The following is a 26556-nucleotide window of genomic DNA, read 5'->3' on the forward strand; positions in this document are numbered from 1 at the left end:
AATTTTTATCATCGGGTGGTCCCCTGGGCACAAGTGAGAGCGCACATATCTCTTCACCCGTATTATTCTTGTATTTGTATATCATTGTTACAAAGCTACAGCTCCGCTACAGTGGAGAGTTCCAAAGATTACTGTTCGCCTCAACTCCGCTACAGTCTACAGTTTAAAATTCTCTTTGTATAAAAACCAAGAGGAAGACTTAGACTCCTCAGGTTTTTTCATTTCAAAATTTAGAACTTCTCTCTCTTCTTTCTCCTTCTTCTTTCCTTCTCTCTCTCTCTCTGGGAATCAAGAATCCGAAGGGTTCAAGGAAATTTTTCTGTTTACAGAATAGTTCCTTACCTTCAAGATTAATTTCCTTTTCTTCTCTACAAAGAAAAAGCAATCGATGTAAGCATTTCATTTTCCAGTTTTATAAAAGCATTAAAGCATTTGTAAATTTTATTTAAAGCTTTGCATGAATGTTTAAATTCCTGTACTTTTATTTTCGCAATTTATTTTAAGCATTTAAATTTCATGCATACCTTGCAGACTGATCTATATCAGATCTGCCATACAACTGCTACGTTCCTCTGAGGCAACGAGACCAGATCTCAATCCTCAGTTGTATTTTTCTTTTCTCCCTCATATCCTTCAGAGCACCATTTCTGGGATCCAGATCTGGTACTGTGTATGAGCCTTTAGATGTATGATTGTTGCTAGGCTTGCTTAAAGAACTTAATAATCATTTGGTAAAAATTTTGGTATATCGGCTGGAAACTAGAACGTGCGGGATATTGATATGTTTTAAGTCAGATCTGGTTCCAAAGGCAGACTTGGCTCTGCATCGATCTAGATACAACGCCACGTACCTTTATTAAAACCTGACCAACCGCGTTCTAAAGCAAATCTATTTATTAAAAAGCTGGTAATTTATTTTAAAAATTTGACAAAGCCGACCCAATCCAAGCATTGTGTTATTTATCGTTCTTAATAATTGATTTTCAACGATTATCTCAAGTTTAATATCTTTAATTTCAAAAAGCAGATGGTAGATCAGCACAGATTTCTTTTTCAATGAGAGCTTTAAAATCAGAAATTTTCCTTTGTATGAAATCATTTTGTAATTGGCTTTCGATTCTTTGTAAACTTAAATCCTTTTGTAAAAACATTAAATCATTTGTCTTGAACGAAAAAATTATTCTGGTGAAGAAAGACTTTCTTCACCAGACTCTTTCTCAGAGATGATGCAAATCATATAACTTCTAAAGAAAAATTCTTAGCAGGTTTACCTACCCTTTTAGGAGAAAAGGTTAGGAATTCCATAAAGGCCCTTTATGACAATCGCATTCCCTATGACGAACTTACTTATGGTGAGTTAGTCAGTTTCGTTAACAAAGAAAGTTTAAAGATCTGTCAAGATTTGAAATTACATAAACGACTTAAATGGGAGCTTAGGAAATCTAAGCAAGAATTAGGTAGTTTCTGTAAACAATTCAATTATGACCCATTTAAAACTTCCATTTCCAAATATTGTAATGGTGAGTGTTATTCCAGACTTCACAAAAAACATTACAAATCCAAAAGCCGTAGAAAGCCATTCTAGAAATTTAGAGAATCTTTTTATAAAAAACCCTTGAGGCCTTATAAGAAACCCAACTTCTCTAAGAAAAATGAATTTAAACCTAAACACAAAGCCCCTTTCAACTACAAAGAAGCCATATGCCATAAGTGCGGTATAAAAGGCCATACTGCGAAGTTTTGCAGAATGAGTCGAAAGCTTCATGAACTTGGCCTTGATGAAGAAACCCTCTCCAAAGTTGCCTCTCTTCTTATAGAGTCCTCTGACTCTGAGTCTTCCATGTCGGGAGATAGTGACCTCTTCAGGTCGATGAGCTTATTGACTCAGATACCTCTGCATCTAGCAATAGTGATTCTGAAACAGATTCTTATTTAAAGAAAACTAATGTTTTGACTAAAGATCAAGAAACCTTTCTTGAGCTAATAAAGCATATTTCTGATTCAAATCTTCAAAAAGAATATCTTGATAAGCTTTTGAAAACTCTGGATTTTAATAAAGTAGAGACTTCTAAAATTCCAATTGTTAAAAAGAGCTCTTATGATCTTACTGAAATTTTGGACAAAAAGAAAACAAAGAAGACAACCCCCTGTATCCAAGATCTGCAGAAAGAAATTAAAGATATTAAACTTGAGATAAGAGAATTAAAGGAAAAGCAAAAGAATGATTCCCAAACTATCCAACTTCTTTTACAAAAGCAATTACAATAGAGTTCGGATAATGAATCCAATTCTGATAATGACGATAAAAAGGACCAAAATCTAGAAAACATTGAGTCTGTACCCAATGATTTTCTATTTGTTTTAAAGCAAATCACTATGAGAAAATATTTAATTAAAATTACCCTAATTTTTTTTAATGATTTTGCAATTGACGCCATTGCCCTTTTTGACACTGGTGTCGATTTGAATTGCATAAGAGAGGGCATTGTCCCCAAAAGATTTCATGAGCAAACAAAAGAAAGACTTTCTGCCGCCAACAATTATATATATATATATATCAAAGTCTAGATAATTTCTTTAACACAGAGACTTAAAGTAAAGAAAACAACATGGTAGTGGAAAAACTCCATCAATAAAGCATACTTAAATTCTATATAAGTCATTTATTTCATAATTTTTGAAATAATTTTTTTTTACAACAATTTTTAGAAGTAATTAGAAAGTTATTTTTTATAAGCACCTTATTAGATAAGCTACTACATCTTTTTAAAGTTCATGCTATAACTTTAATATCTTAAAAAAAGATAATTATATCTTATTTTTTCATAAATCCTAATATACAAACCATTAGCTATTATTTTACTCACAATTACTGGAGAATTTTTTTTACACTTGTATTCTCTATCATAAAAATAAAAAAGACTTACAGATAATTATGTAAAATAATAATCATCATCATCATTTATCTTATAGCTTGGAATTTCATCCTAATTTACGGCGGTCATGCGACACACCTTTTTTGTTTGCGCATATGATAACTGAATAATGTTTTATTTGTAATATTCATTGAAGTCTATCGTATGAACAATTGGATAATGTGATAAATAATAAAATAATATAACAATCTTGGTACTACTATTTTGTTATATATAGATTGTTGCTGATATTACATCAGACATTACAATTATAATATTTACAATCGTATTAAACAACTGGGACCATCGCCATACATTAACCCACTGAAGCACTTACCCAAATACTTTAAATCCTCTCTAATATTCGAGGGGTGCCTACTCCACTTACATTTCGTAAGAGAGAGACTGTCTCTACTCAATTAGTTAATAATTGAGGAAGAACTGAAACTAACCTTCATAATACTCTTATGAAGGCTCAAACCCTTACACTCAACATTATAAGTGTAAAGCTTCTCTCATTGGCCAAATACCCATTGGTCTTGGTACTAATATTTAATTGATTATGTCAATTCAAAATCATGGAACATGTGGGCTCGTGCAGCAAGCCATACTTTATGCTTCAATGAACTATCTATACGTCTATACCGGTTGGTTGGACAACCAAACTATTGGCAGCAAACCATACTTTATGGCCTGGCATTTCTAAAATGGGGCATTTATGGGCTCGAGTTCTTTGCACCGTCGTTGGCTATGTGGGCCACGCTCGTCTCATAGCCCGCATGCTTAGCATTAGCAAGCTGCTTCTAGAGTTGTCGATGATGCATGAACGAGTCTTAATGAGAACGAGCGAAATCAGATCATGGTAAGGTAAAAAGTTATGAAGATTGGGGACAATAAACATGAATTTTAAATGGGTGAATTTAAAAGAAGGGTTTTATGAGAATGATAGCGTGGTGCCAATAGCTCCTCCAAATGCCTGGGGTTGTAAGATAAGATCCTGTGACCCAAAAGGCCCAACAACAATCAGATGAAAAGTCCACTAAAAGAAGATATTTGTAATTGTATTGCCCCCGTGATTTAAAAAAAAAAAAAAAAGTAAAAAACCGAAAGACGCAAAGGTTTTTTAGCACGACAAGAATGGTGCAAGTGCAACGAATATGGAAGAGCAGATAAATTTCCTTCGGCAGGAAGTGTCAAATTTATTGTACATCCGTGGAGTTCGAAAAGTAAACGTACATGGCACGGCAAGTTAACATTAATATTTTTTTTTTCTTTTAATCTCTTCTTTATTTTCACGTTTCACGGTTTCAGGAAGGAAAACCAAAAAGATGAAGTCTTATCTCTATCTAAATTTCTCTCCCGATCTCCGCAATCTGAGATTCCCACGTTATAATTATGTCTATATTCCACAAATTATATCACATTTTTTATGATGTCGTTTACCATATCATCGGTCATCTCTCTCTTTCATTTAATGGTTAAAAAACGCTTTAACGTGATAGATTTGAAAATCTCTTATTTCTACATTACGAATATTATACCTAGCATGGTAAAATCCGAATGTAGGTGCAATCATATCCAAATTTACGATATTATTTTGAGATATGGATTTATTATAAAAATATATATACGGATCTGAATGTAAGTAATACTCATATAGATTGCGGTCAGATTCAGATATATAAATATGCATTTTATTAAATTTTAAATTTTAAATGTAATTTAAAATTCAACAAATTTATCTAATTAAATCAAATCAAATCAAATCATAATCCAACAAACAACAATTCAATACCTAGAATAACAACAACACAATAAGTTCATAAATAAAAATACTATTACAAAAATAAAACATCAAGACTAACATAAATTCAAGCCTAACACCACCACAAATCCACAAATAAAATTACAAAAACACCATAAATCTGCATAAAATAATGTAGATCCAAATATATGTTTTTTTTAATTTAACTTATATATTTTTAATTTAATAAATAATTTAATTAAAAATAATGTGGATCTGTATATTTTAATTTTATGGATGCATTTGCATTCACATTCAAATCCACACGGATTTCAATTTTTATCATTCAGATCCACATTTTTTAATGTACGAATCTGCATTTTTTTGGATCCAGATCTTTGCTATGCAGATCAAGCCGTACTTGAATTTTTTGCCATCCTTAAGTATTCCTTACTAAGATTTCTTCATTAGCAATGACTCTCTTTACGCTTGAGAAGGTTTAAAAGCATGTTTGAGATTGTTTTTGGGAAGTTTAAAAGTAATTTTAAAATAATCAAAGTTAATTTTAGTGTTTGATAAATTTTTAAAAAAAATCACTTTGGGTAAAATCACCTCATTTTACAATATATTTTAAAAAACTTGGAAAATGGAAAGGAATAGCTTTTTAAAATATGATTTTAAGAATTACTTTTATACTTAATAAATTCCAAATATATCTTCATATGTTATTAAAATCTAAAATTATTCTTATTAATTAGAAAATATAATCATTAATTTTAGAGAGATTATTATACTTTTATAACTGAGATAACAAATAAAAAAGAAAATTAATTATTTAACATATTTATTTTAGTTATCAATTATTATATGTATACAGTAAAAATATTTTAATAAATTTTATTTCAGATTATATCCAATTTAGTCATTTATACATACTACAATTTACACCCCAAAAATATAAAAACTTCAACTTACCCCTTAAAATATGTTAAATTTAACCATTAACCAACATTGACTTACTAAAATATGACATTACCCTTATTAATTATGGAATAGGTTATCTCACAGTCATACCTATATTAGATAGATATATCTTTTGTGCCTCTATTGTTTCTAAAATAAAACTAACTCAAACTTTATGTGCAGCACTAACACAATCACCCTTTAATCTCTTTTTTAGAAAATAAAACAAAATCTCAATAATACATAAAACAATAATATTTCTTGTTAAACCCAACAAAAAACCACTTGAAAACCTCCTTCTATATACAGTTGCAAAGAAAACCTCACCCTCAATCCATGAAGATTCTCAAATTTAATAAAAATATTTAAGTTTTTTGAAATAAAAATCTCAAAATTTATAAGAAAGGAAAATTTTCTCTCTCTCTTCTTCTTTCTTCTTCATCTTATTCGTTCCATTCCCTGTTCATCCTCTTCTTCTTTCAGTTTTTTTCTTTCCTCTTTTGCATACTTAACCACTCTACAACCACTTTTAATCCAAATTAGTCCAGCAAAACCCATGCCCATTGCCCAGCAAAACCCATGGTCGCGCGCGCCCATTCCAAGCAAGCCCATGGTCGCGTGTGACCATTCTAGATATGCCCATAGTTGCGTGCAGCCCCAAAAATTGTTGCGAGTTGCTGCCGTGGAAGTTGTGGGTTTATGATGCTTGGAGAAAATGAAGCGTGGAGCAGATGGAGAAAAAGGCGGAAAATGAAAAAAAAAATGAAAATGAACCAAAGAAAATGAAGAAATTAAGTAGAAAGAAAAAAATAAAAGAAAAAAGTGAGAAAGAAATTAAATTTTCTTATTTTAACAAGAACTAATTTTTTATGCTTCTACAGCTAAAAAACTAACTAATTAAAAAAATAAAAATTATTAATTTGGGTGCAAAGTGAATTTTGATGAAACATTTGGGTTTTGTGGAAATGAACTTATATGTTTTGACTTCTTATTTGTGAGTTGAGTATTGAGAGAATATACAAATACAATTTTACCCTTTCGATCATTAAAATTATGGGGGAGAAAATGGTTTTTAGGTGATAAATTAAAGTTTCCATATTTTTTAAGGGGTAAATTAAAATATGCTAATGTGGAGTAGGATAAATTTATCCTTTTTAAAAATTATAATATTACCAACTGATCCTAACAAGTATTTTCAAGGAATATTCTCTCCCAAATCCTTAAAATAAAAATGATTTTTACTAAGACGTAAAGTTATGGATCTAACTTAACATGTCAACATTCATATGAAATGAAAATACCAAACGTTGCTTAATTAAGGCGGTAAGGTTTCACAGATCAATTTAACTGCACCCACAAACATAGCACCAAAAATGAAATCATACCTACAAATTACAAATTACAAAATACAAAATTCCCATCCATCACCACCAAAAAAATAAAATAAAATAAATAAAAATTAAGTAAAACGAAAGTATCCGTGCGAACCGTACCACCCAGCACCATAGACCCGCACATTCTGTTATTCTCTCCGATAACGACACTTGTATTCTCGCAGGGGCCCCACTGTTCACGTTATGGCTTATGATTTCACATTCACATAAACTAGACATTTTTTAAATTCCCTCCTCCGTCTTTTATTGACTTTCCCTGTGTGGTCCCCCGCCACCACCACACCCCTACTCTCACCTGGGCCCTACTGACGCTAAATATCGGGTCAACTGAATCTACGGCCTGTGTCTCCCATACGAATACGTATTTCTACTACTTGTTTTGGTAATAAAAATGTAAAACCTTATTTTTGCTATCCAGCAAACAAAAAAAAAAAAAGCTAAAACAAAAGATTCTCTGTCCTTGTTAAAAATAAAAACCCCTTCCAAAAACAAAGGCATTGTGTTTATTTTTTCAATTTTTTTTTTGTATTTGTTTTTTCATAGTAAAAAAATGCCACCACCATCCTGTGGTTAGGTATGTGCCCCATTTTTGGTATTTGTACTAGCTGGTACTTTTATGACTTTTTATTTATTTATGTGTGTGTAAGGTGATACCTTCATCTGGGCCTCTGTTATCTTTGAATTATTTTAATATAGCTTTATGATTGTTTTGACAAAAAGATTGCCCTTTTTTTTCTTGTTTAAATTATTTGGCTCGGTGTTTGTAATGGGGTTCGTAATCATGGGTGTGTCTTCTTTTTCGATATAATTTAATCAAATTGCGTATTTTCTTTTTGGTTGATTTATTCATTTGGGTTGTGGGATTTTCCAGGCTCATAAGGGAGGTGGCGTTTGACTTTGAAGCCAAAATAATAATAATAATAATAATAATAATAAATATAAAAGATAAACAGGATTGGCTCGGTGGTGAAGGGTTTGGTTGTGAAGCTGTGGTCTGGTCAGGGTCCGCTTTCATGGTCTCAAAGATTTGTCCTTTTTATGGGATTTGATGGGTTTCAATAGATTTTGATTTTGATTTAGATGGGGATTAGATTGGCGTCTGTGACAGTCTCTTCTCTTATTAGTCTAATCCATTGGTTTGATTGGTATTCTTGATTGTAGTGAAGTCAAAATTTGATCCTTCAGTGGCTAGACTGTTAATGGGTTTGAAGATATTTTATTTCTTCAACTCTGTAACATATTTAGGATCGTTTGGGGATTACCCTTCTCAGCTGCAGGAGGAGGGAGAAGAAGAGAAGAAAATCAGGAATATTTTAGTGTATAGGGTTTGTTAGAATTTCAACTGTCCAGTATTAGTATAGCTACTTGAAAAGAAAAAGTAAAAAGAGATGGGGGATGGGGCTAATTCTTGGATCAGGAGGACCAATTTTTCTCACACAGTTTGTCATAGGTTGGATTCATCTATATTGGCCTCCCTTCCGCTTAACCTGCCAGAAACGATTTCTGTATTGAAATCAAGGCCTGGAACAGCTTCCTCCAATCAGAAATCAGCTCCAAACAGTTCACAGAGTCAGCAAAATCCTGCCGCAAACAAGCCAAGATCTGTATCACCCCTTCCCGAAACAGTTCTCCCTGATACATTCAAGGAAGCAAGGTCTGCCACCAAGAGATTTTCAACTCCACATCCTAGGAGAAAAGAATCAGACAAGGGATTGGTGGGTAAGTTTTTACATAAACAACCTCAACAAGAGACCAAGGCATCCTCCAATTCCTACAGTACAAGCCCTCTCAGGCACTTGGGTTCTTTGAGAGTTACCGAGAGATATAAGAGCAGAAAGGAATCAGCTTGGACCAAGTATTTTGATCATGGCGGAGTTAGGGTTAATGCTGTGGATGCTGCTGATGAACACACTGTTGACCTCTCTCAGCTCTTTCTTGGGCTTAGGTTTGCTCATGGGGCACATAGCCGACTTTACCATGGGATATATAAGGATGAGCCTGTTGCGGTGAAGATTATCAGGATACCAGATGATGACGAAAATGAAACCTTGGCAGCTCGATTAGAGAAACAATTCAATCGAGAAGTAGCTCTTTTATCTCGCCTCCACAATCCAAATGTCATAAAGGTGACAACATTCTTTCATTTCCCCTTTCATATTTTATTTAGCTTTCTTTGCGATTTAGTAATTGGTTTGTTACTACTAGTGAAGAATTTCGTAGCTGCTGCCTTTTGAATCTGTTCTTATGTAAGATTATTTTATCTGCTAAACAGTTTGTAGCAGCATGTAAAAAGCCACCAGTATATTGTGTCATCACAGAATATCTATCAGAGGGTTCCTTGAGGGCATACTTGCATAAGCTGGAGCACAAAACCCTCCCCTTACCGAAACTGATTGCAATTGCTCTCGATATTGCACGTGGAATGGAATACATTCACTCTCAAGGTGTCATTCATCGGGATCTTAAGCCGGAAAATGTCCTTATTGATCAAGAATTCCACCTGAAAATTGCTGATTTTGGCATAGCCTGTGAGGAGGTGTACTGTGATGCATTGTCTGATGACCCAGGAACTTATCGTTGGATGGCACCTGAGATGATCAAGCACAAATCATATGGGAGAAAGGTCGATGTTTACAGTTTTGGACTCATCTTGTGGGAAATGGTGGCTGGAACTATCCCATATGAAGAAATGAATCCAATCCAAGCTGCTTTTGCAGTAGTGAATAAGGTAAACTTTGGTGCTTCTTGCTGATAAATTTGTCTGGTTTATGACTGCATTTCTGTTCCATTTCATCTGAATTCATCATATGCAATGAGCTGCTCTGACATAGCTTAATTTTTTCTGAATGGTATCTTCGACTCTTTGTTAGTAATTTTCCATTGAAACTGAAAATGAATTGCCCCGTGGTTTCAACTCTCTAATTAATCATTGTTGAGTTTGTTGTTTATAGACAATGAGCCCACAGAGTGCAATCACAAGAAACATTAGTATGAAAGTGCACTAAATGCCTTGATCAGTTTAACTTAGTAATCTTCAGGGTTGTGTAATATTCATGATGCACAATTTCCTTGACCATGGACTGTTTCTGTAAAATATATTTTTATTGTTGAAACAACTTCAATCTGCATTGACATTATAGTAGAGCAAAAAGAAAACAAGGAAAAAAAAGAAGAAGAAGCGTTGTTTGGGTTTTCATGGGGAATGGCAAAAATTATATTTCATAACATTCATATGCTGAAATAGTTTGCTGTAACAGATTTTATTTTTAGTAGGCATGCTCAGAAGTTTTCTTTAAGAACATAACATCAACAGATCAAATTGATTCTGATGTGTAATAGATTCATCTAGATTTCCATGCGACATTAGATCAATAATCAAGCAGAGTAACTGCTTTTTTACTGTTCTTTTTCTTGGTTTTTGCTTTGCTAAACATGGGATATCAAATGAGCTGGAAACATCTCTATCTCTTCATCCCCAGAGGCATTTTTGATAATTTGTTTATGAGGTCAGTAATTGTGCCATTGAATTTTTTCTCTCTTTTTCAGAATTTGCGACCTGCTATCCCAGGTGACTGTCCGCCTGCCATGGCAGCTTTAATTGAGCAATGTTGGTCCTTGCAACCAGACAAGAGGCCTGAGTTCTGGCACATTGTGAAAGTACTGGAGCAATTTGAGACTTCACTTGCTTGCAATGGAACCCTGAATTTGGTTCAGAACCCAATTTGCCAAGATCATAAGAAAGGGCTCCTTCATTGGATTCAAAAGCTTGGTCCCATGCATCCTCATAGCTCACCTATGCCCAAACCTAAATTCACATGAATCTTCCTTATGACCTGGCTTTTGTAGTATGTCCAGGTCACTTGTAATTAAAAGGTTCGTTTATAGGCTGCTATGTTTGTACTCAATGACACATTCATGTGAGAGTGAATGAATATTTTGTTAGGCATGCTTTGAAGTGAAACGTCTTTGATTTTCAATCATACCTGCACAGCAAATGATCATCAATGTATGTTGCTCTGGACATGGTGAATACTCGATATTGGGTCAGGAAAAGCTTTTTTTTTTTTTTTAAGGCTGTTTGGGGGACTTCTTTTGGAAGATTTTAAACATATACTGGTTTTACTGCTTGTTTCTATGCACGTATATAAAATATGGTCCATTTTTCATGTTTCTTTTATGGTTTCCAACTTATTCTCATACAATTTTTCTTAAATTTGGTGTGATTTTCACTGCTGGATTCCACTGCTTATGTTGCATCCTTGTAATCGTCTCTTTAACAGTTGAAGTTTGTACAATAGCAAGAATGAGCGAAAATTTTGTCCATATTTACACGGTGTTCTTAGTAAATGTGTTGGCGAATTTACTATATTAGGATTAGTTTATGTATGTCCCAATTGTTTTTGTGTTTTATTTATCTCTCGAGTTCACTTTATTCAGGATCATGGCTTGTTGGTTATATTCTTCTATAAAATTTTCCATAGGATCTCTGTTTATGGCGAGATAACTCTGTTGGCAACCGTCGTGTGTAACGTATAATTTTTTTTCTTCAAGTCGTGGTAAATGTATTAATCCGTTGTAGTTTTTATGTACAAATTGGTTGTCTGCGTTTCTTTTTTCTATCTTTGTTATTGCAACTGTCATCATGTTTTCTTTTAACAACATGAATACATATGATCTTCTAACTAGTCATGGCACTTTTTGATTGAACTGTGACTGTAGAACATTGTTGCCTATCTGATTTGACCATCTTCAGTTAGCTTCACTTGTAACTTTGCTTAGATGCTTGCATTCACTCTTTCCATTCAAAGGGCTGGAAGCTCATTCCGCAATAAGAATGATAGCATAGCTTTTTCATTCGTATGTATGTACACATGTTAACGAAAATTGAAAACAAACACACGCATGTGCTGTTGCAAGTGCATGCCCTACGCACATCTTTCTGTTTCTTGTTAGATTGTCGGGTGTACCAATCACTGCATACACGATGAATATAGGATTGAAGAAGCAAGGAAAGTAGATGCCTTCAATAATTCTCACATTCGCTCCGTGTCGGTCCCATGATCATTTTATTTATTACTCAAGAAGAAGTTGAAGGTGTCATCATCACCCTGTTTTTTGAACAAAGTAGATCACGTGATTTACTTTTTTTAATCAGCTACCTGCACGCCTGGAATTGCCGGTCTCTATTATATGGGAGTCCCTATGTTACAACATACACAAACTACAAGAATCACACAAATTATGAGACCCACATAATTATGTGGTTCTTGTAGATTGTGTATGTTACATCACATGTAACATAGCAAAATCCTTATTATATTATTACGCCTCATTTATATATCTTCTCACAATCACGTAACTATACTCCCTTTGGGCTAAAAAAAACATATCCTAACATTTATTGCTGGTTCTGAGTTTGTTGAGTCGACGCTGCATTCGAAAACCATATTTATGGCAGTCACCCATCAGGAATGAAGACCTGTTGGGAGTTGGGAATAATCAGTTTGTTTAACAGAGTAACAAACCTTGTTTAATTGGGTGTAATTCTTAAAATGATAAAATTAGTACGACCCATTACATAAACACAATTTGACACGCCTTGGATTTGTGTTTTTAAAACGAAGAACATCGTCCTATATTTTCGAAGGTTGTCTTCATGAATTTCTTATTCTTGCTCTTTTTTTTTTACCTTTTTTTTGGGAAAAAGAAATTATACTACGGATCAGTTGAAATTCTGCGCAGTCTGTATAAATAAAAACTCAAATTCTCCTTTCAATTGGTAATCTAATTAAAACCTCTCCCATAATTATGGGTTGAGTGTATATATATAGGATCTAACTAAGTTAGAGCCGGCTATAACTTAGCATTATTTATATATATGGCCCCCGTCCGAAATCCTCTTAAATAAATTTTTTTTTTCAAATTTTCTCTCTCTGCAAATTCAAAAACACTAATTTCAGAAAAAAAAAATCAATATGAAAAAGAAAGAGAAAAGTAAAAAATAATAATGTCTTAAGTTTGCACAAGTCAATTTTGTAGATGAGACTTAGAAAAATATACCAGAGAGAGAGAGAGAAAGAGAGGCAAAACTGATTCAACTAGTTTTAGGTAGAAAGAAAAGCAGTGGTTTATGCTTGAGCTACAGAAAATTATTTAACCTGAGTATAGATTTCGAGTTTGTTAATTACATGAGTATTTGGTTATAAATGTAAATTTCATTTAAAAAATAGAGTGAAGAGAGAAAAATATAAGTATCACTCAAGATATTATAATTGTAATGTAATAGAATAAGGGCTTTTAAGAGAATTTTTGGAGGCTACCAATAGTTCCACTCAAGATATTATTTTGTCAAATTTGACTTGGGTAGAAATTTTTTAGGCCCAGGAAACAAAATCCCTTGAAGCCCACCTCGCTGTAACTTTTGTTGGGCTTGCTTTCTTTATTACACGACTTGGACTATTCGGACCCATAGATAGACCTATTAAACATCTCTCTCTTTGTTTACTCCATTCAATATTTAAAAATACAATAAATTTCTCATTACACCTTTTTAAATGGAAAAATTGACGTTAATTAAAATCATTTCTCAAAAAACAGTCTTTTAATTTTCTTTGTTACTATTCAAACCCTAAAAAAATGGAGTTGTCTGTCTGCGTTGCTCACAAAATTTAGTCAAAAAGATTATTCTCCAAACTTCAATCATGAAAAATTTGCATATCACGAACCATTGTTTTTTTTTTTTTTTTCCTTTCCTTCAATTCGATGCTCTTGCTGGTATCAATTAGGGACTAGCATAAACTCAATTTAACCATAATAGTTTTCAATTAATAAATTTTGAGTTGGAATTATATATAATACATATAACACGTATGTTGGTCCAAAGGTAATATTTTATCCTCCTATGTAATTTCAGTGAAAGGTAAGAGTTGTAAATATTTTACGGGGTTTTGAAAGATTTTAGAGGCGATGCCAATAGTCCAACACTTATTACACGCATGGCAGCCTTTTGTGGCAAGAATTTCACTCGAGCAAGAATTTTTACCAAATTAGTCAAGTATCATCTTGATAAAAAAAATCGGGGCCACTTGTCACAATGATAGGCTATTTTTTGATTGAAATAAGGTTAAGCTTGATTAGAAATTCAGTCTTAATAGTCTGCGGTCCGTTTGATTATTTTGTGTCGTTTGAAAAGTAAGTTTCAAAAGCATATTTAGGCGTTAGTATGACCTAAATAAGTTCATATTGCGATTTTGACTATGGTTGTTGTTTCGTAGAGTAGTAGAATGGGCCATAAATAATAATGGTACCTGTTATAAATATTGATGTGGGAGCGGAATACACCAATGAATAATAGAGCACTAATAACTTAATATTAATATTCTAGAATTGTTATAGCCTACAAAGTGCAATTTAGAAAAATGTAAAAAATATATATATATATTTTTAGAAAAGGAATATGGAGATGTGTTTAGAAATTATCTTAGGAAATATTTCTGAAGTGACTTTGGAAATGTATTTAATGGGAGAAAATTGAAAATATTTTCTCAACATTATTTTTTGAATATGTTTTCAGACTGAATTTAAAAAATAAATTTTTTTGGAGAAAAAAATGGATTAGGAAATGCTTTTAACTTAATTTTAATTATCTCTTGAATTACATAGCTAAAAAAATGGATGATCCCAAAAGAATTGTGAAGCTTGCTATTTATGGACTTCAATTTTTCCTTTGCATTTATGTCATACATGCTTGCATTTAATTTGAGGGTGTGCATGCTTCATCCATATCAACAACATGCATTTAATTAAGACATGCTCATTGATTTTTAACAATGTTTTTTTTGGAGACTTAATTGAGAACCTATGAACTCTCCACAACATTTTTGCTATTTTATTATTATTATTATGTTTATATTTTTGCTAGACCACACGAGAATCTACTTCATATAAATTTGTCACCGTTAATTGGTATAGTAAGAACATTTGCCAGTTGAATTTAATTTTATGCATGCTTTGTTTATACATTAATTTTTTTATGAGCATGCATTTCTTATTGTCAACCATGTATATTCAAATGTGATGAATACTCGCCAAAGTGAGCTTCTTTAACTAATAAAAATGTTATCTCATTGACTTTTAATTTAAAAGCTAATAAGTAGTGAATGTATGTACAATGTATATATGTGATTTAGGATTCATTGTTTTAAACTAGACTTATTATTATTTTTAAACTAATCAATTCTTCACTAACTCGTTTGGTCAAGTGGTTAGGGCAGCAATTCGAACCCCCACAAGCGCAATGTGAGAGTATTTCATTCCTTAATTATATTGTATAATTAAGTGAAGGTAGTCTTCTTCCTTACCCAAGTGTGAGTGGAATATACATCCCTTGGATATTAATGAGAGTTAAAATTTAGACAGAACTCAAGAAGTATTTATGTAAGTTGGTCTCAGTAATAGTATGATTTGTAAATATCAGTTATAATCTCATGTAATATGAGTTGTAATTTTAGCAATAGTCTCATATAATAAAAAAAAAAATTGTTTCACGAGGTGTTTGAGGGAAAGATATGAAAGGTAATAGAGCGCCACGTGTCAGCCAATGGAATGATATCAGCACAATCGGAGGTACCCTGCATAATCCGAGGTGCCCGACATGACTTGAGGTACCCCGTATAAATAGAGGTACCCTGCACAATTAGAGGTATCCCACACAAATAGAGGTACCCCATACAAATAGAGGTACCCCATACAGATAGGGGTACCCTGCGTAATAGGGGGTACCCCATGTAATTCGAGGTACCCGGCAAAGCGGATGCAAGAGAATCCACCGAAAATATCCGCCATGAGAAACGTCTCCGCCTCCTAAAAGATATCATTTGATTTTGTCAGAATTAGGAATCAAAAGCGACGTGCTAAAAGGAGGGACAGCCGCCTGCTACCTCTGCCAAAAGTGAAGGACACTGTCCCAAGGACAGTGGTCCCTAGCCGCCTACCCGACAGCTACTGCAGAGGTACCCTGGACCACTCTCCAGCACGCGCCACGTTTCCAAAAGATGAGATACGCCGCGAACATGCAAATAACGGCCCAAAAATAATTATAAAGAGGTAAAAGGACGTTAGCCAAAAAGGGTACGCCACGTGGCAGCTGAGGTACTCCATATATAAAGGTGCCTAGGTTTCATTCTCCGGGAGAGGCTCTCACTCACCATTAACACTCACACTCCAAAAAATAGGTTTTCTTCAACCTTAAACCCTAAATTTACAGAGGGCTGGCCAGCTCTCTTTACCATTAAAGCTTGAGTTTGCTAACTTGAGCGTCGGAGTGTGAACGCCGGGGTACCCCGGCTTCACCTCTAACCTATATTTCACTGTTTTGCAGGCGTGAAACTCATTTGGAAGGACACCTCTCTCGTTTCTGACCTTTCACCATTGTTACCACTCTCTCTCCCCTTCTCACCTCCCCCGAATTTCAGATACACCGCACCGCACACAATAAACCAGTGAGGTACCCCATCTCCCCCAAAAATATAAATTTATTGTTCTAGATTGGTTTGATTTTTCTTACCCCCAAAATCAGTTGAAAACACGAGGTATTACTTTATGTACTAAAGTCTCTTAAATGGACTTGGTCAAGAGTTTAATAGGAATTGAGTTATTCATACCATCTAAATTACAACCCACGTCCGTGAGAATTGAGTCTTATTTTAATCTATCATAGAGTACGTGCCTTGTCGATCGGAGCAGGTCTTTGTACCTAACATGGATTTTTGGGCAGTAATAATAAATGAATAAAGATGAAGGTTATTCAGTCAATATTTACTTCTTTAGGTATATTTTCCTCGGAATGAACTTTCCTGTAGTATTATTATTTCCGGGGGGGGTAATTTTTAAAAACCTCCCCTGAGGTTCGAAGCTGTTGCAAGTAGATGGTTAAAATCGTTTTATTTGTAAAAGACCCCTTACGTTTTAGTTCCGTTTGATTATCGTTTGACTAATTAGGGGCATTATTGACATTTTATGTTGTCGTCAAAAAGTTGCCGTTCTTCGCGAAAGCAGAAGAGAGAAGTCGTTCTTCGCGAAAGCAGAAGTAACCATCCCTGTCCTGAGGCAAGGCATTGGAGTTGGAAACTGAGTTCTGGAAAATCAACAACTGAGAATGGTTTCTTTAGAGGATCATAAATTGCATTCTTGGTTTCACCGGAGAATTCACCCAAGAAAAACAGCAAAGGCGACGGAGCTTGATCTTGTTGTAGTTGACAAGGCTGACCCATGGCTGCTTTAAGTGGATGTAAGTCAAGTAACAAAGACAATTTTTGAAGTTTTGGCTGGTTGATGTGCGGAAATGCGATATTCAAAGCCAAAAGAAAGAAGGAAATTTCACAAGAATTTCTTTCCTGATTTGTTTTGTTCTTTTGTATCTTGTTTCCTTTTTTGTTTTGGTTTCCGGATCAGATGTAATTTTTCGAAAAATTTATGGCTGATATTCATCTCTTCCTCCTAACGCCCCCGTGGTGTTGTTGACTACCCCTTCCATTGACCCGCAAGCACCAATCTCAAGATGTTGTTGGAGTTGCCCAAGAGAGAAAAGGAACTTTTTGATAAAACGGTAACTTTTTTATGACAATATAAAATGTCAATAATGCCCCTAATTAGTCAAACGGTAATCAAACGGAACTAAAACGTAAGGGGTCTTTTACAAATAAAACAATTTTGACCATCTACTTACAACAGCTTCGAACCTCAAGGGAGGTTTTTAAAAATTACCCTTTCCGGGGGTGGGGGGGAATTCTTCCATTCTTTGGACCCAAATTGGCGGTAGACTTGACTCCTCCTATCAACTTTAATGGGAATATGTGAAGAAATCAACATTATTGTGTGATGTACGTGGGTTGTTTTCCAACCTAGCAGCTTAACTAACAAGACAAGAACTTGTTAAATTCTAAAAAGTCACAGGCTGAAACGTGGATATTTTCGATTGGATAACTCAAATACCTTGACTTGATATAACCATTATCAAAGTTTTATTTATTTATTTATTTTAAATTGTAAAAATGATCAAAGTTAAAGACTTGCATGGCCGTAACTGGTCAGCCTCTACAGGTGCATCAAATTAAATTACATTGCATCTTAGACCCAACACTAATATGTTATTGAAACATTTATTCCGATGAGAAATAAGAAAGAAAAATAATGCTGACCCCATAAATAAATCCCACCTTAACTCCATGAAAATAAATTTTTGGATAAGTTTATTATTAATTCAAAATTTGGAGTAATTTTATTATTTATTTAATTTTTATTTACTCTTGTGGGGGATTAAGGTGAGATTGGAGTGCACTCTCTATCATTATTCGATAAGAAACTTTTACTTGGATGTTAATAAAAAATTAGGAAAAAATATCAACAAGTTATGGAAATTTGATGATACTTCAAAATTCAATGTCCTTGTAATTATTAGACTTATTTTTAGTATTAATATTAATTATTGTCTATCCATTTAAATTTTTAAGTTGTGATTTGTTTTATACGACATCAAAGTCTTAAGTTTAAATTTACTCTCTCGTTTGCAAACTCTATTTTAATTTTTTTTCCCTCACTTTTAAACTCTCTTATCTTTCGACTCATCTATACGCTTCTGTCCTAAGTTCTAAGTCTTTATTCTACTATAATTGAGAAGGAAAAGCCAGACTTATTTATAATACTATTATTAAATCCTTGCTTATCAGTCTATTTAGAACCTCTTGTCTGAAGCCTCTCTCCACGTTTCATATTCAGGGCATGTCCTATAACTGTAAGGCATAAGCTTAAGCTTTTGGGTTGAAGTCCAACTGATTTTTTCCTCTTAACAGAAGCAACAATTGGAAAGCAACTGTGGTAGTTAGAATGAAGAACATATATAACAGAAGAAGGTTGAATGGGGAAAATTGTTGGTGGCTAGCTGAAACGATTCAAGCCACGCAGCAGGTGGGGTCGTAGGATTTGCGTATCCAACATGTACTCGAAATAATAGCTAAAGTAAAAGCACTAACAAGAAAGCACCAACTTGAAGCAGTTAAAGCAGTGTATCTCAAATTAAGCTGATTTTTAGTGCTTTTGTACGACGGATCAGCTCTTGTTGGAAAATATATTTCTTTCTGTATTGTTTTAATTTGGGTCGTAAAGTTTGGATCAATGATTCAATATATGCAATGCAAGTGGGGTTATTTGTTAGTGGACAACGCCACATATTATTGCTTAGCTTGGATTTCACACTCATCACTAAAAATTTTAGCCTTGGATTGTTGGTTACTTTTTCTAGATTGAAAATCAACTCAACATTTCACTTTAGACATCGTCCACTAAGATTTGTTTCTGGATAGCGACAAATGACTTGTCCTTTGGAAGATTAGAAGTTTGGCCACCTTTGTTCGTCATAAACCTTGCTTATACATCCAAAATAGATTTGACAGAGATTTTACAGATGATATGTATAAATTATGGATATTATGTTTAGAAATTTTGTCTTAATGAAAGATAATTTCATTTTAATAAAGTGAGAATGTTATTAAGAAAAAAAAAAAGTTATAGATACTAATATACTAACTGATAAAAGAAAGTCATATATATATATATGTCTTATTGTGCTTCTACTCAATTTTGAATCTAAAGTGTTTGACAGATACGTATTTTTACTTGACAGCTTGATTAAAATCTATACCTAATAGTTTGTTAGGATTTAATCCAAATGAATAGCCGTTTCACGCTATCAAAGCAAAGCCGAGGCTAATATTAAGTTGTATGTAACGGCTAGTCTTGAGCTCCTGATCTAAAAAGAATCTCTAGTTACCTCTAAATGATCGTCAATGTACAGTTGAAGCAACCATTTATGCCGCTAATAAGGCAAGAAACCAAAAGGCTCCCTTTAAAGCTTTCGTCCTTATCTGCATTGCGAAGGACAATTAAATAGAATTTAGACTCTGTTATCATTCAAGACTTACGTATGAGTACTCCCCCCATTCACATCGGAGAAAGCAACAACTCCGATTTGGACTGATTGATTTTTTCATCAAGATTTGAAAGCAAGAGCGAGTGTCTGGCTCTCTTATTTTTCAATACACACCACAAAGTTCAAAGTTATTAACACATACATGTGGTACATGTTTATTTATTTATTTGGATAAGATGTGAAACATGTTTCTGGCTCTTGTAAATTAGAGACTCAAAGTGACTTTAAGCAGACTCCCTCTTTCTCAATTAAAAGTTTTTGAATTTTGATTGAGTGCTCTTTCAGTTTCTTTCTGGCTGGCATCCTGCATCTCGTGCTTAAATTGGAAACGACAAAAGAGTACTATGTCTTGCATGTTTCATGACTCGTGTGTGAACGTAAAATTTGGTTGGGTTTATATTATTAACCTCGTGTGTAATTACCGGCTTATTAGTCCAGCCTTCCAGTGTTATCTGTAGACTTGCGACATCTCGTCAACCACGTGATCCATGTAATTGGAACCGACCATTTAGCTGCCATTATTAAGATAAGGATGGATCCTTAATCACTTTTTTGATCGGCTACAAGTTTTTAATTAAACAATTTCATACTATTCGTTAGAAATATATATAATATTCCTCATCATGCAGGCGATCTATCACCACGTTATTCAGCCAGGTACCACACAATTAAAAATCAGTTCCTCGTTGATTCTTTGGCCTTCTTTTTCCAAACGATGGTTTTAGAATTATGAGAACAAAAGAATCGTGCTTTAATCACTAGCTTCTGCACGGACTCGAAATTTCTGAATTCCTCATGCATGGGATCCACATACTTACATTTCTCCCATAACATATTTGACATTTTGTGGGTGCTTATTAGTTGAATTAGTAAACTTTCTTATATTAAGATCTAAAGTTAGAACCTTACTCGTACGAGTGTGAAGAGAGAGGACATTGAATTGTCCTAATGCTAAATACTTTTTTTTTATATTACAAAATAATTGATTTTAGATACTAGTAGTACCTTAGATATTTTCCATTGAAAATTTGACCAAATTTAATTTTTAGAAATAAGATGGATATGTGGTGGTGATGTTAACACGTAAGCAGACAATTATTCAATAAAATTTTTCCATATGCACTAGCAATAATGCTATATTTCAGTCTTATTTTGTACTGTAACTTTTAAGCTGTAATTGCTGTAAAAATAATTATAGTAATAAAATAAAAATTAATAGTGTATAGTAAATATGACTGTTAAATAATAATATTAACAAAAATAGTAAAGATATTATAGTTAACATAAAAATAACTGATCAAATTAATTTATCTTTTAATTTACAGTAACTAGTATTTACTAAATACTTTAGCGTTGTAGCTTTTAAACTATAATGGTCTAACCTCAATACTAAACGGGACCTTACTAAGTTTAGATACTTAATTAGGATACTTGCTGATTTGTCATCAATCATTTAATGTCATGTATATGATAATAATTGATTTATTATCAATTATTAATTTATTATTTTTATAACTCAATTAATGGTTGACACATAATATGCCGTATTATTAAGTATCCTAATTAAACATCTAAAATAAGGAAACATAACATTACTCATACACTAATTACTAAATTTAAAATCATCATAAATATGTGAAATTAGGTTGGATGTTGATGTGCTCACAATTGATGATGTTAACACCACTAGCCTTTCTTGGTAGGGTGTGAGATTGCGACTCTGAATATATATAGTGTATATACTTCAATCAAACTTTCCATTTTTCAATTTTATTTATGCTGGTTTCGTCTCAATTTCCATTAATATTACAACTTTTTAAAAGGCAATCCTTGACACCTAGATATTTTGCACAAACGAATGTAATTAGCAATTAGTGGTGTGTTTACCTCTTGGATAGGGACTGAGAATAAATGATTTTCTTTAGTTATTGATAATGTTTATTTGCTATAAAAGGAATGGAAATGAATTTTCATGTGAACCCACAAATTTCAAGTAAGGAATGAGAATTACATTTTTATAGGGAATTTGAGAATGAAATGAGATAATGAGAATGATGAGTGTATTGATATTTTTACGCTTAAATTGAATAAAAAATCTCTTTTACCCATTTAAATAATAATAATAATAATAATTGCTCTTTATTTTTGTTAGTGAACAAATGCATAATTGTTAATAAGAGCATTTTAATAACTTGCGATAATTTATTCCGATTACAAGATAAAACAAATACGTTAATAGAAATATAGTTCATCTCTGATTCTGATTCTGATTCTGATTCCTGTAACTCAAGTGAATAATTTATTATTATTTTTATTCATCATCTTGATTCCAACTTATCCTATCCATACTCGTTCCGGTTCCGAAAAATTAAAGAACCGTAAGTCTGTTGTGATGAACACGTATAGGACACTCTCTTAAGCTTTGCCAATGGAGTCAAGGTTAAGTCAAAATACCCTTTTACGGTTAAAGCCGAAATTCATACAGTGGATTTTGTAAATTCTGAAAAAGTGATAGGCCCACAGCAACATTAACAGCGAGCCAGCAAGCTCCCCCACCACCCTCTCATCAAATTAGCAAACGCTTTTTCAGTAGCATCTCATGATAGTAATAGTCTTTTGTTTCTTTTTTCGTCGGCAATTGACTTTTCTTTTCCGTGATAAAAACCCAGGCAAAACTTACATCTATTAAGTAATTTAAGGAACTAACAGAGGGAAATAAAAATATTCCTGATGGAGAACAACCCTAGTTCCTCTAGAACTGACAGAAAAACCATTGAGAGAAATAGAAGAAATCAAATGAAGGCCCTTTACTCCACTCTCAATTCTCTTGTGCCCCATCAAAGACCTATGGTATATCTCTCTCTCTCAACAACATTAATTTTCTAACTGATCATTTCTGTTTTTCTTTTCGGTTTAATCAACATGGAGTTGCAGGAAGCGACATCACTACCTGATCAGCTAGATGAAGCTACCAAGTACATAAAGAGGTTACAGACAAACTTGGAGAGAATGAAGGAGAGAAAAGAGAGGTTAATGGGAATTGAAAAGCCTGATGCAGCTGCAGCCACAAGCAGCAGTGGGAATAGTAGTGGAACAATAACGACCGGGTTAAGGTCACCGCAAATTGAGATTCACGAAATGGGTTCGGCTTTGGAGGTGGTTTTGACAACTGGGTTGGATTTTCAGTTCATGTTTATTGAGACTATTCGCTTGCTCCACGAAGAAGGTGTTGAAATAGTCAATGCCAGTTTCAATGTTGTTGAAGATACCATCTTTCACACAATACATTCTAAGGTATTATTAATTAAGTTGCACAAACATATTACATATATAACAATCATCTTTAGGTTTTCTAATTAAGAATGTTTCAGTGGTAAAAATTTCTTTTGGCTGTTTAAATTGTGAAGCAGATTGGAGATTCTGGGTCGGACCATGATGCTTCAGCAAGGATATCAGAGAGACTGAAGAAGTTTGGCCAAGATGGTAGTGCATTTTGAAGTATACGGTAAGATGCATGATTCCTTTTTTATGGAGGAAGCATGTAAGGTTCATCACTCAATATCTTTGCATCAATGTGATCTAGAAACCTAAATGCTCTAATTAAAAAGTGTGCCCATTGAGGATTTTTTGTTCTTAGTAGTCTTTCCATCTTGGTTTTTGTGTAGATGCAGTTGAAAAAAAGAACTGTATTTGACTGTCTAGCTATCGACACAATAACCCTAGGTAATTAAAGTGTGATTAGAGTTCTGTGTGTTATTAATTAATTCTAGTTAAACTACGGCTAGTGCAGCAGCTTTTGAATATTTCATCTGGTAATGTGTTCAGACGACTATTTGCTTTCAAATGCTACGATAATTGCTTGATTAATATTGGATTACACTTAGTTGCTTGATTAATTTTGGGTTACACTTAATTTGATGATCATAATGTGGATTTGATAAAGCTAGCGTTAATTATTTATGCTTCTGCTGGTTATATCTTATTGGCTACAAATGGGCACATTTGATCTGGTCTGTTTAGATTAATATATAAAAATCTTGACCTCTCAATGTTCCTTGTTCATCACATGTTGACTTTGACATTCCTTCCATTCTTATATTAAATAGCTAGATTAACATGTAATGTTTACATACAAGTACAGCATGTATCTTCTAAATTGTTAGAGGAGATAATCAATTTGGTTGCGACTTTTGAATTTGAGATTGGTAATGGAAAATCATGTTTGTATTCAACTTATATATACAATAGATATATATGGCTACTAGTTTTGAAGACTTTAGCAAGATGAGTGGCGACTGGCAAGAGTATAAAGATCTTCTAAACGTGTCAAATTGTTTGTAAAATTAGATACACTTTTTTTTAGGTGTGAAAAAATGAGTTTTTTTTTTTTGAAAGAGTGAAAAACTGAGTTTATTTCCTTCTTCTTCCCTTTTTTTTGCCCTTTCTTTTTCCCCACTTCAAAGATGATTGATGACTGGTCATTTATATGTTTGAAGCAGTCAATAAGACTGACATGGGATGAAGTCATGAAGGGTATTGAAGGGATATGTTGTTGAAGGATTGCACGCATAAATATAATATTTGTTTCTTGCGGGTCCATTTCCTCATGAGGCCATATTTGCAATTTAATTTTAGAGCATAAAAGAATTTTTCATGATCAAATAAATCAGAAAGTAGAAATTTAAAACTAGTATTGATTCTTCTGAGCTGAGGAAAATATTTAAGTGACAGAGAATAGAGTTTAAATTATTTTTTTTTTCCTCCTCAACTACTTGTGCTAGAAAATAAATAAAGTCTAAGTCAATCTGAACACAATAATGTTTACAGTTACATAATTTGTATTTAACTAATAATATCACTAGACATCCCATGTTGAAATTAATTTAGGCTTTTTCCAGTTTTCAAACCAACAGGACCCATCCCTCTTTGCGTTGTAGTGGTCTAGTTACACAACATGTACTGCTCATCTTTATATATGCTATCATGGTAATTTGGGTGCATTTGGCCTGCCGGATTAAATTAGATATGATAGTATTAGGTTAACTAGGATTGTACTGGATATTAAATAGCCAGATTGCTAGAACATGCAATGTTCACAAGCGACTGCATGCATATTATTCTAAATCCTACACTTTAGAATTTGAGATTGGTATGAGAAATCAAATCATGTTTGCGATCAGCTTATAAAACATATATTATATGGCCACAGATTTTGAAGACTTCGGGAAGGAAGATGAGTGACAACTAGCAAAAGTAAAAGAATATTCTATGTCAAAATTGCTTGTAAATTCAGATGCAATTTGGTTTAAGGTGTGAGAGAATGAGTTTTGCTTCTTTATTAATTTCTTCCTTTTTAATTAAACCGGTCGAAGATTATTGATGTCTGGCCATATGTTTGCATGTTAAAAGCGCTAATGCCAGTCTTCAGACATAATTGCATATTAATTGATGTATTAATGAGAAGAAACATTTTAGTAATAAAGTCAATTAATATTGCACGTAGAGGTTTATTTCATCATATTATGTACAACAGAACAGAATAATGCATAAAGGGCAACAGTGTATGTTTCCATGCGATGCTATATATATATATATAGAAAAAGAAGAAAAAAAAAAAAAGGTGCCACATGGTTACTGTTTTAATTTTCCTTCAAGTACTTGTACTAGAAACTTAGAAAGTAAAATAAAATGGAGCGTAAATCTGAATGCATTGGCTTATATGATTATGGCCATAGCAGAAGAGACCTCCTTCCTTATCCACTCATTTTGTGGCTCCATCAATTCTAGTGCTGGTAATCAGTAATCAGTAATCAGTAATCAGTAATCAGTGTAGATAATAAATAAAAGCATATTACCCAGTTTTGAGGCACGCAAGGCTGCTTCGAGTTTTCAAATCAATGGCGGGGTTGGTGGGATCCATCCCCTGTGTTGTTGTGGTCAGGGTTCAAACTTCAAAATGTTTATCCGTACGCTACGCAATTACACTACGACACTGCTCAGTGCCAAGTTTAGGAGAGAGAAATACTTATAAAGTATTACAATTAACCAATGGGGGTGGGCGTTGGTTAGGATCGATTTGGTTTTGGAATAAATTTTTTATTTCGGTTCAATTCGGGTTTGAAATTTTAAAAACAAATCATCCAGTCTTTAAGGATAATAAAAATAGAATCGAAATTAATAGTTTAGTTTGGTTCGATTTCTCAATTTTTCAGTTCGGTTTTAATTTTTTAGTTTGATTTTGATTTTTCGGTGATGGTTTAAATTAACAAATTAATTTTTTAGTTCGGCTTAACTTGCACACAAGATCTACTACGATCCATGTATAATAAACAAAAATAAATAATTTACAAATTAGTATTCATGAAAAAAAAATTGCAATCATTTTCAACTATAATAAAGAATTTTCGTAATTATTATGACTATCTTTAATATAAAAACTTTTGGACTAAAATTTAAATAAAATAAATTAAGTTTCCATGCCATAATTGTTTTATCAAAACTTTAGGGACCATAACAATATTTTACCCAACAACTTCCTTTCAAGGACCCTCTTAA

The 26556-nt window shown here is 33.2% G+C and overlaps 2 protein-coding genes across 3 annotated transcripts; both read left to right on the plus strand.

The window, feature by feature from the left end:
- The first annotated feature begins 7495 nt into the window (after positions 1 to 7495).
- Positions 7496 to 10996, plus strand: LOC18053533 (serine/threonine-protein kinase HT1). Its single transcript, XM_006449288.2, has 3 exons — positions 7496 to 9142; positions 9289 to 9744; positions 10563 to 10996. The coding sequence occupies exons 1-3, from the start codon at positions 8405 to 8407 to the stop codon at positions 10833 to 10835; spliced, it is 1467 nt and encodes a 488-aa protein (XP_006449351.1). The 5' UTR covers positions 7496 to 8404; the 3' UTR covers positions 10836 to 10996.
- An 11622-nt stretch (positions 10997 to 22618) lies between these two features.
- LOC18053535 (transcription factor bHLH162) lies at positions 22619 to 25407 on the plus strand. Of its 2 annotated transcripts, XM_006449292.2 has the most exons (4): positions 22619 to 22851; positions 22936 to 23295; positions 23412 to 23506; positions 25211 to 25407. In XM_006449292.2, exons 1-3 carry the CDS (start codon positions 22732 to 22734, stop codon positions 23496 to 23498), a joined length of 567 nt encoding a protein of 188 aa, XP_006449355.1. In that variant the 5' UTR covers positions 22619 to 22731; the 3' UTR covers positions 23499 to 23506; positions 25211 to 25407. The 2 variants fall into 2 exon arrangements, with proteins under 2 accessions (XP_006449355.1, XP_006449353.1); XM_006449290.2 differs by lacking the exon at positions 25211 to 25407 and having other exon boundaries at positions 23412 to 23876.
- The last annotated feature ends 1149 nt before the right edge of the window (positions 25408 to 26556 follow it).

Source organism: Citrus clementina, unplaced genomic scaffold (assembly GCF_000493195.1).
Source record: "Citrus clementina cultivar Clemenules unplaced genomic scaffold, Citrus_clementina_v1.0 scaffold_2, whole genome shotgun sequence".
Classification (NCBI taxonomy): Eukaryota; Viridiplantae; Streptophyta; class Magnoliopsida; order Sapindales; family Rutaceae; genus Citrus; species Citrus x clementina.

What these genes read in the sequence shown, in the direction of transcription:
- LOC18053533 (XM_006449288.2), top strand. Translation starts at nt 8,405, where the DNA reads ATGGGGGATGGGGCTAATTCTTGGATCAGGAGGACCAATTTTTCTCAC. An exon ending in ACAATCCAAATGTCATAAAG is followed by an intron (nt 9,143 to 9,288) that starts GTGACAACATTC and finishes TCTGCTAAACAG; the next exon opens with TTTGTAGCAGCATGTAAAAA. An exon ending in CTTTTGCAGTAGTGAATAAG is followed by an intron (nt 9,745 to 10,562) that starts GTAAACTTTGGT and finishes TCTCTTTTTCAG; the next exon opens with AATTTGCGACCTGCTATCCC.
- LOC18053535 (XM_006449292.2), top strand. Translation starts at nt 22,732, where the DNA reads ATGGAGAACAACCCTAGTTCCTCTAGAACTGACAGAAAAACCATTGAG. An exon ending in TGCCCCATCAAAGACCTATG is followed by an intron (nt 22,852 to 22,935) that starts GTATATCTCTCT and finishes ATGGAGTTGCAG; the next exon opens with GAAGCGACATCACTACCTGA. An exon ending in TTCACACAATACATTCTAAG is followed by an intron (nt 23,296 to 23,411) that starts GTATTATTAATT and finishes ATTGTGAAGCAG; the next exon opens with ATTGGAGATTCTGGGTCGGA.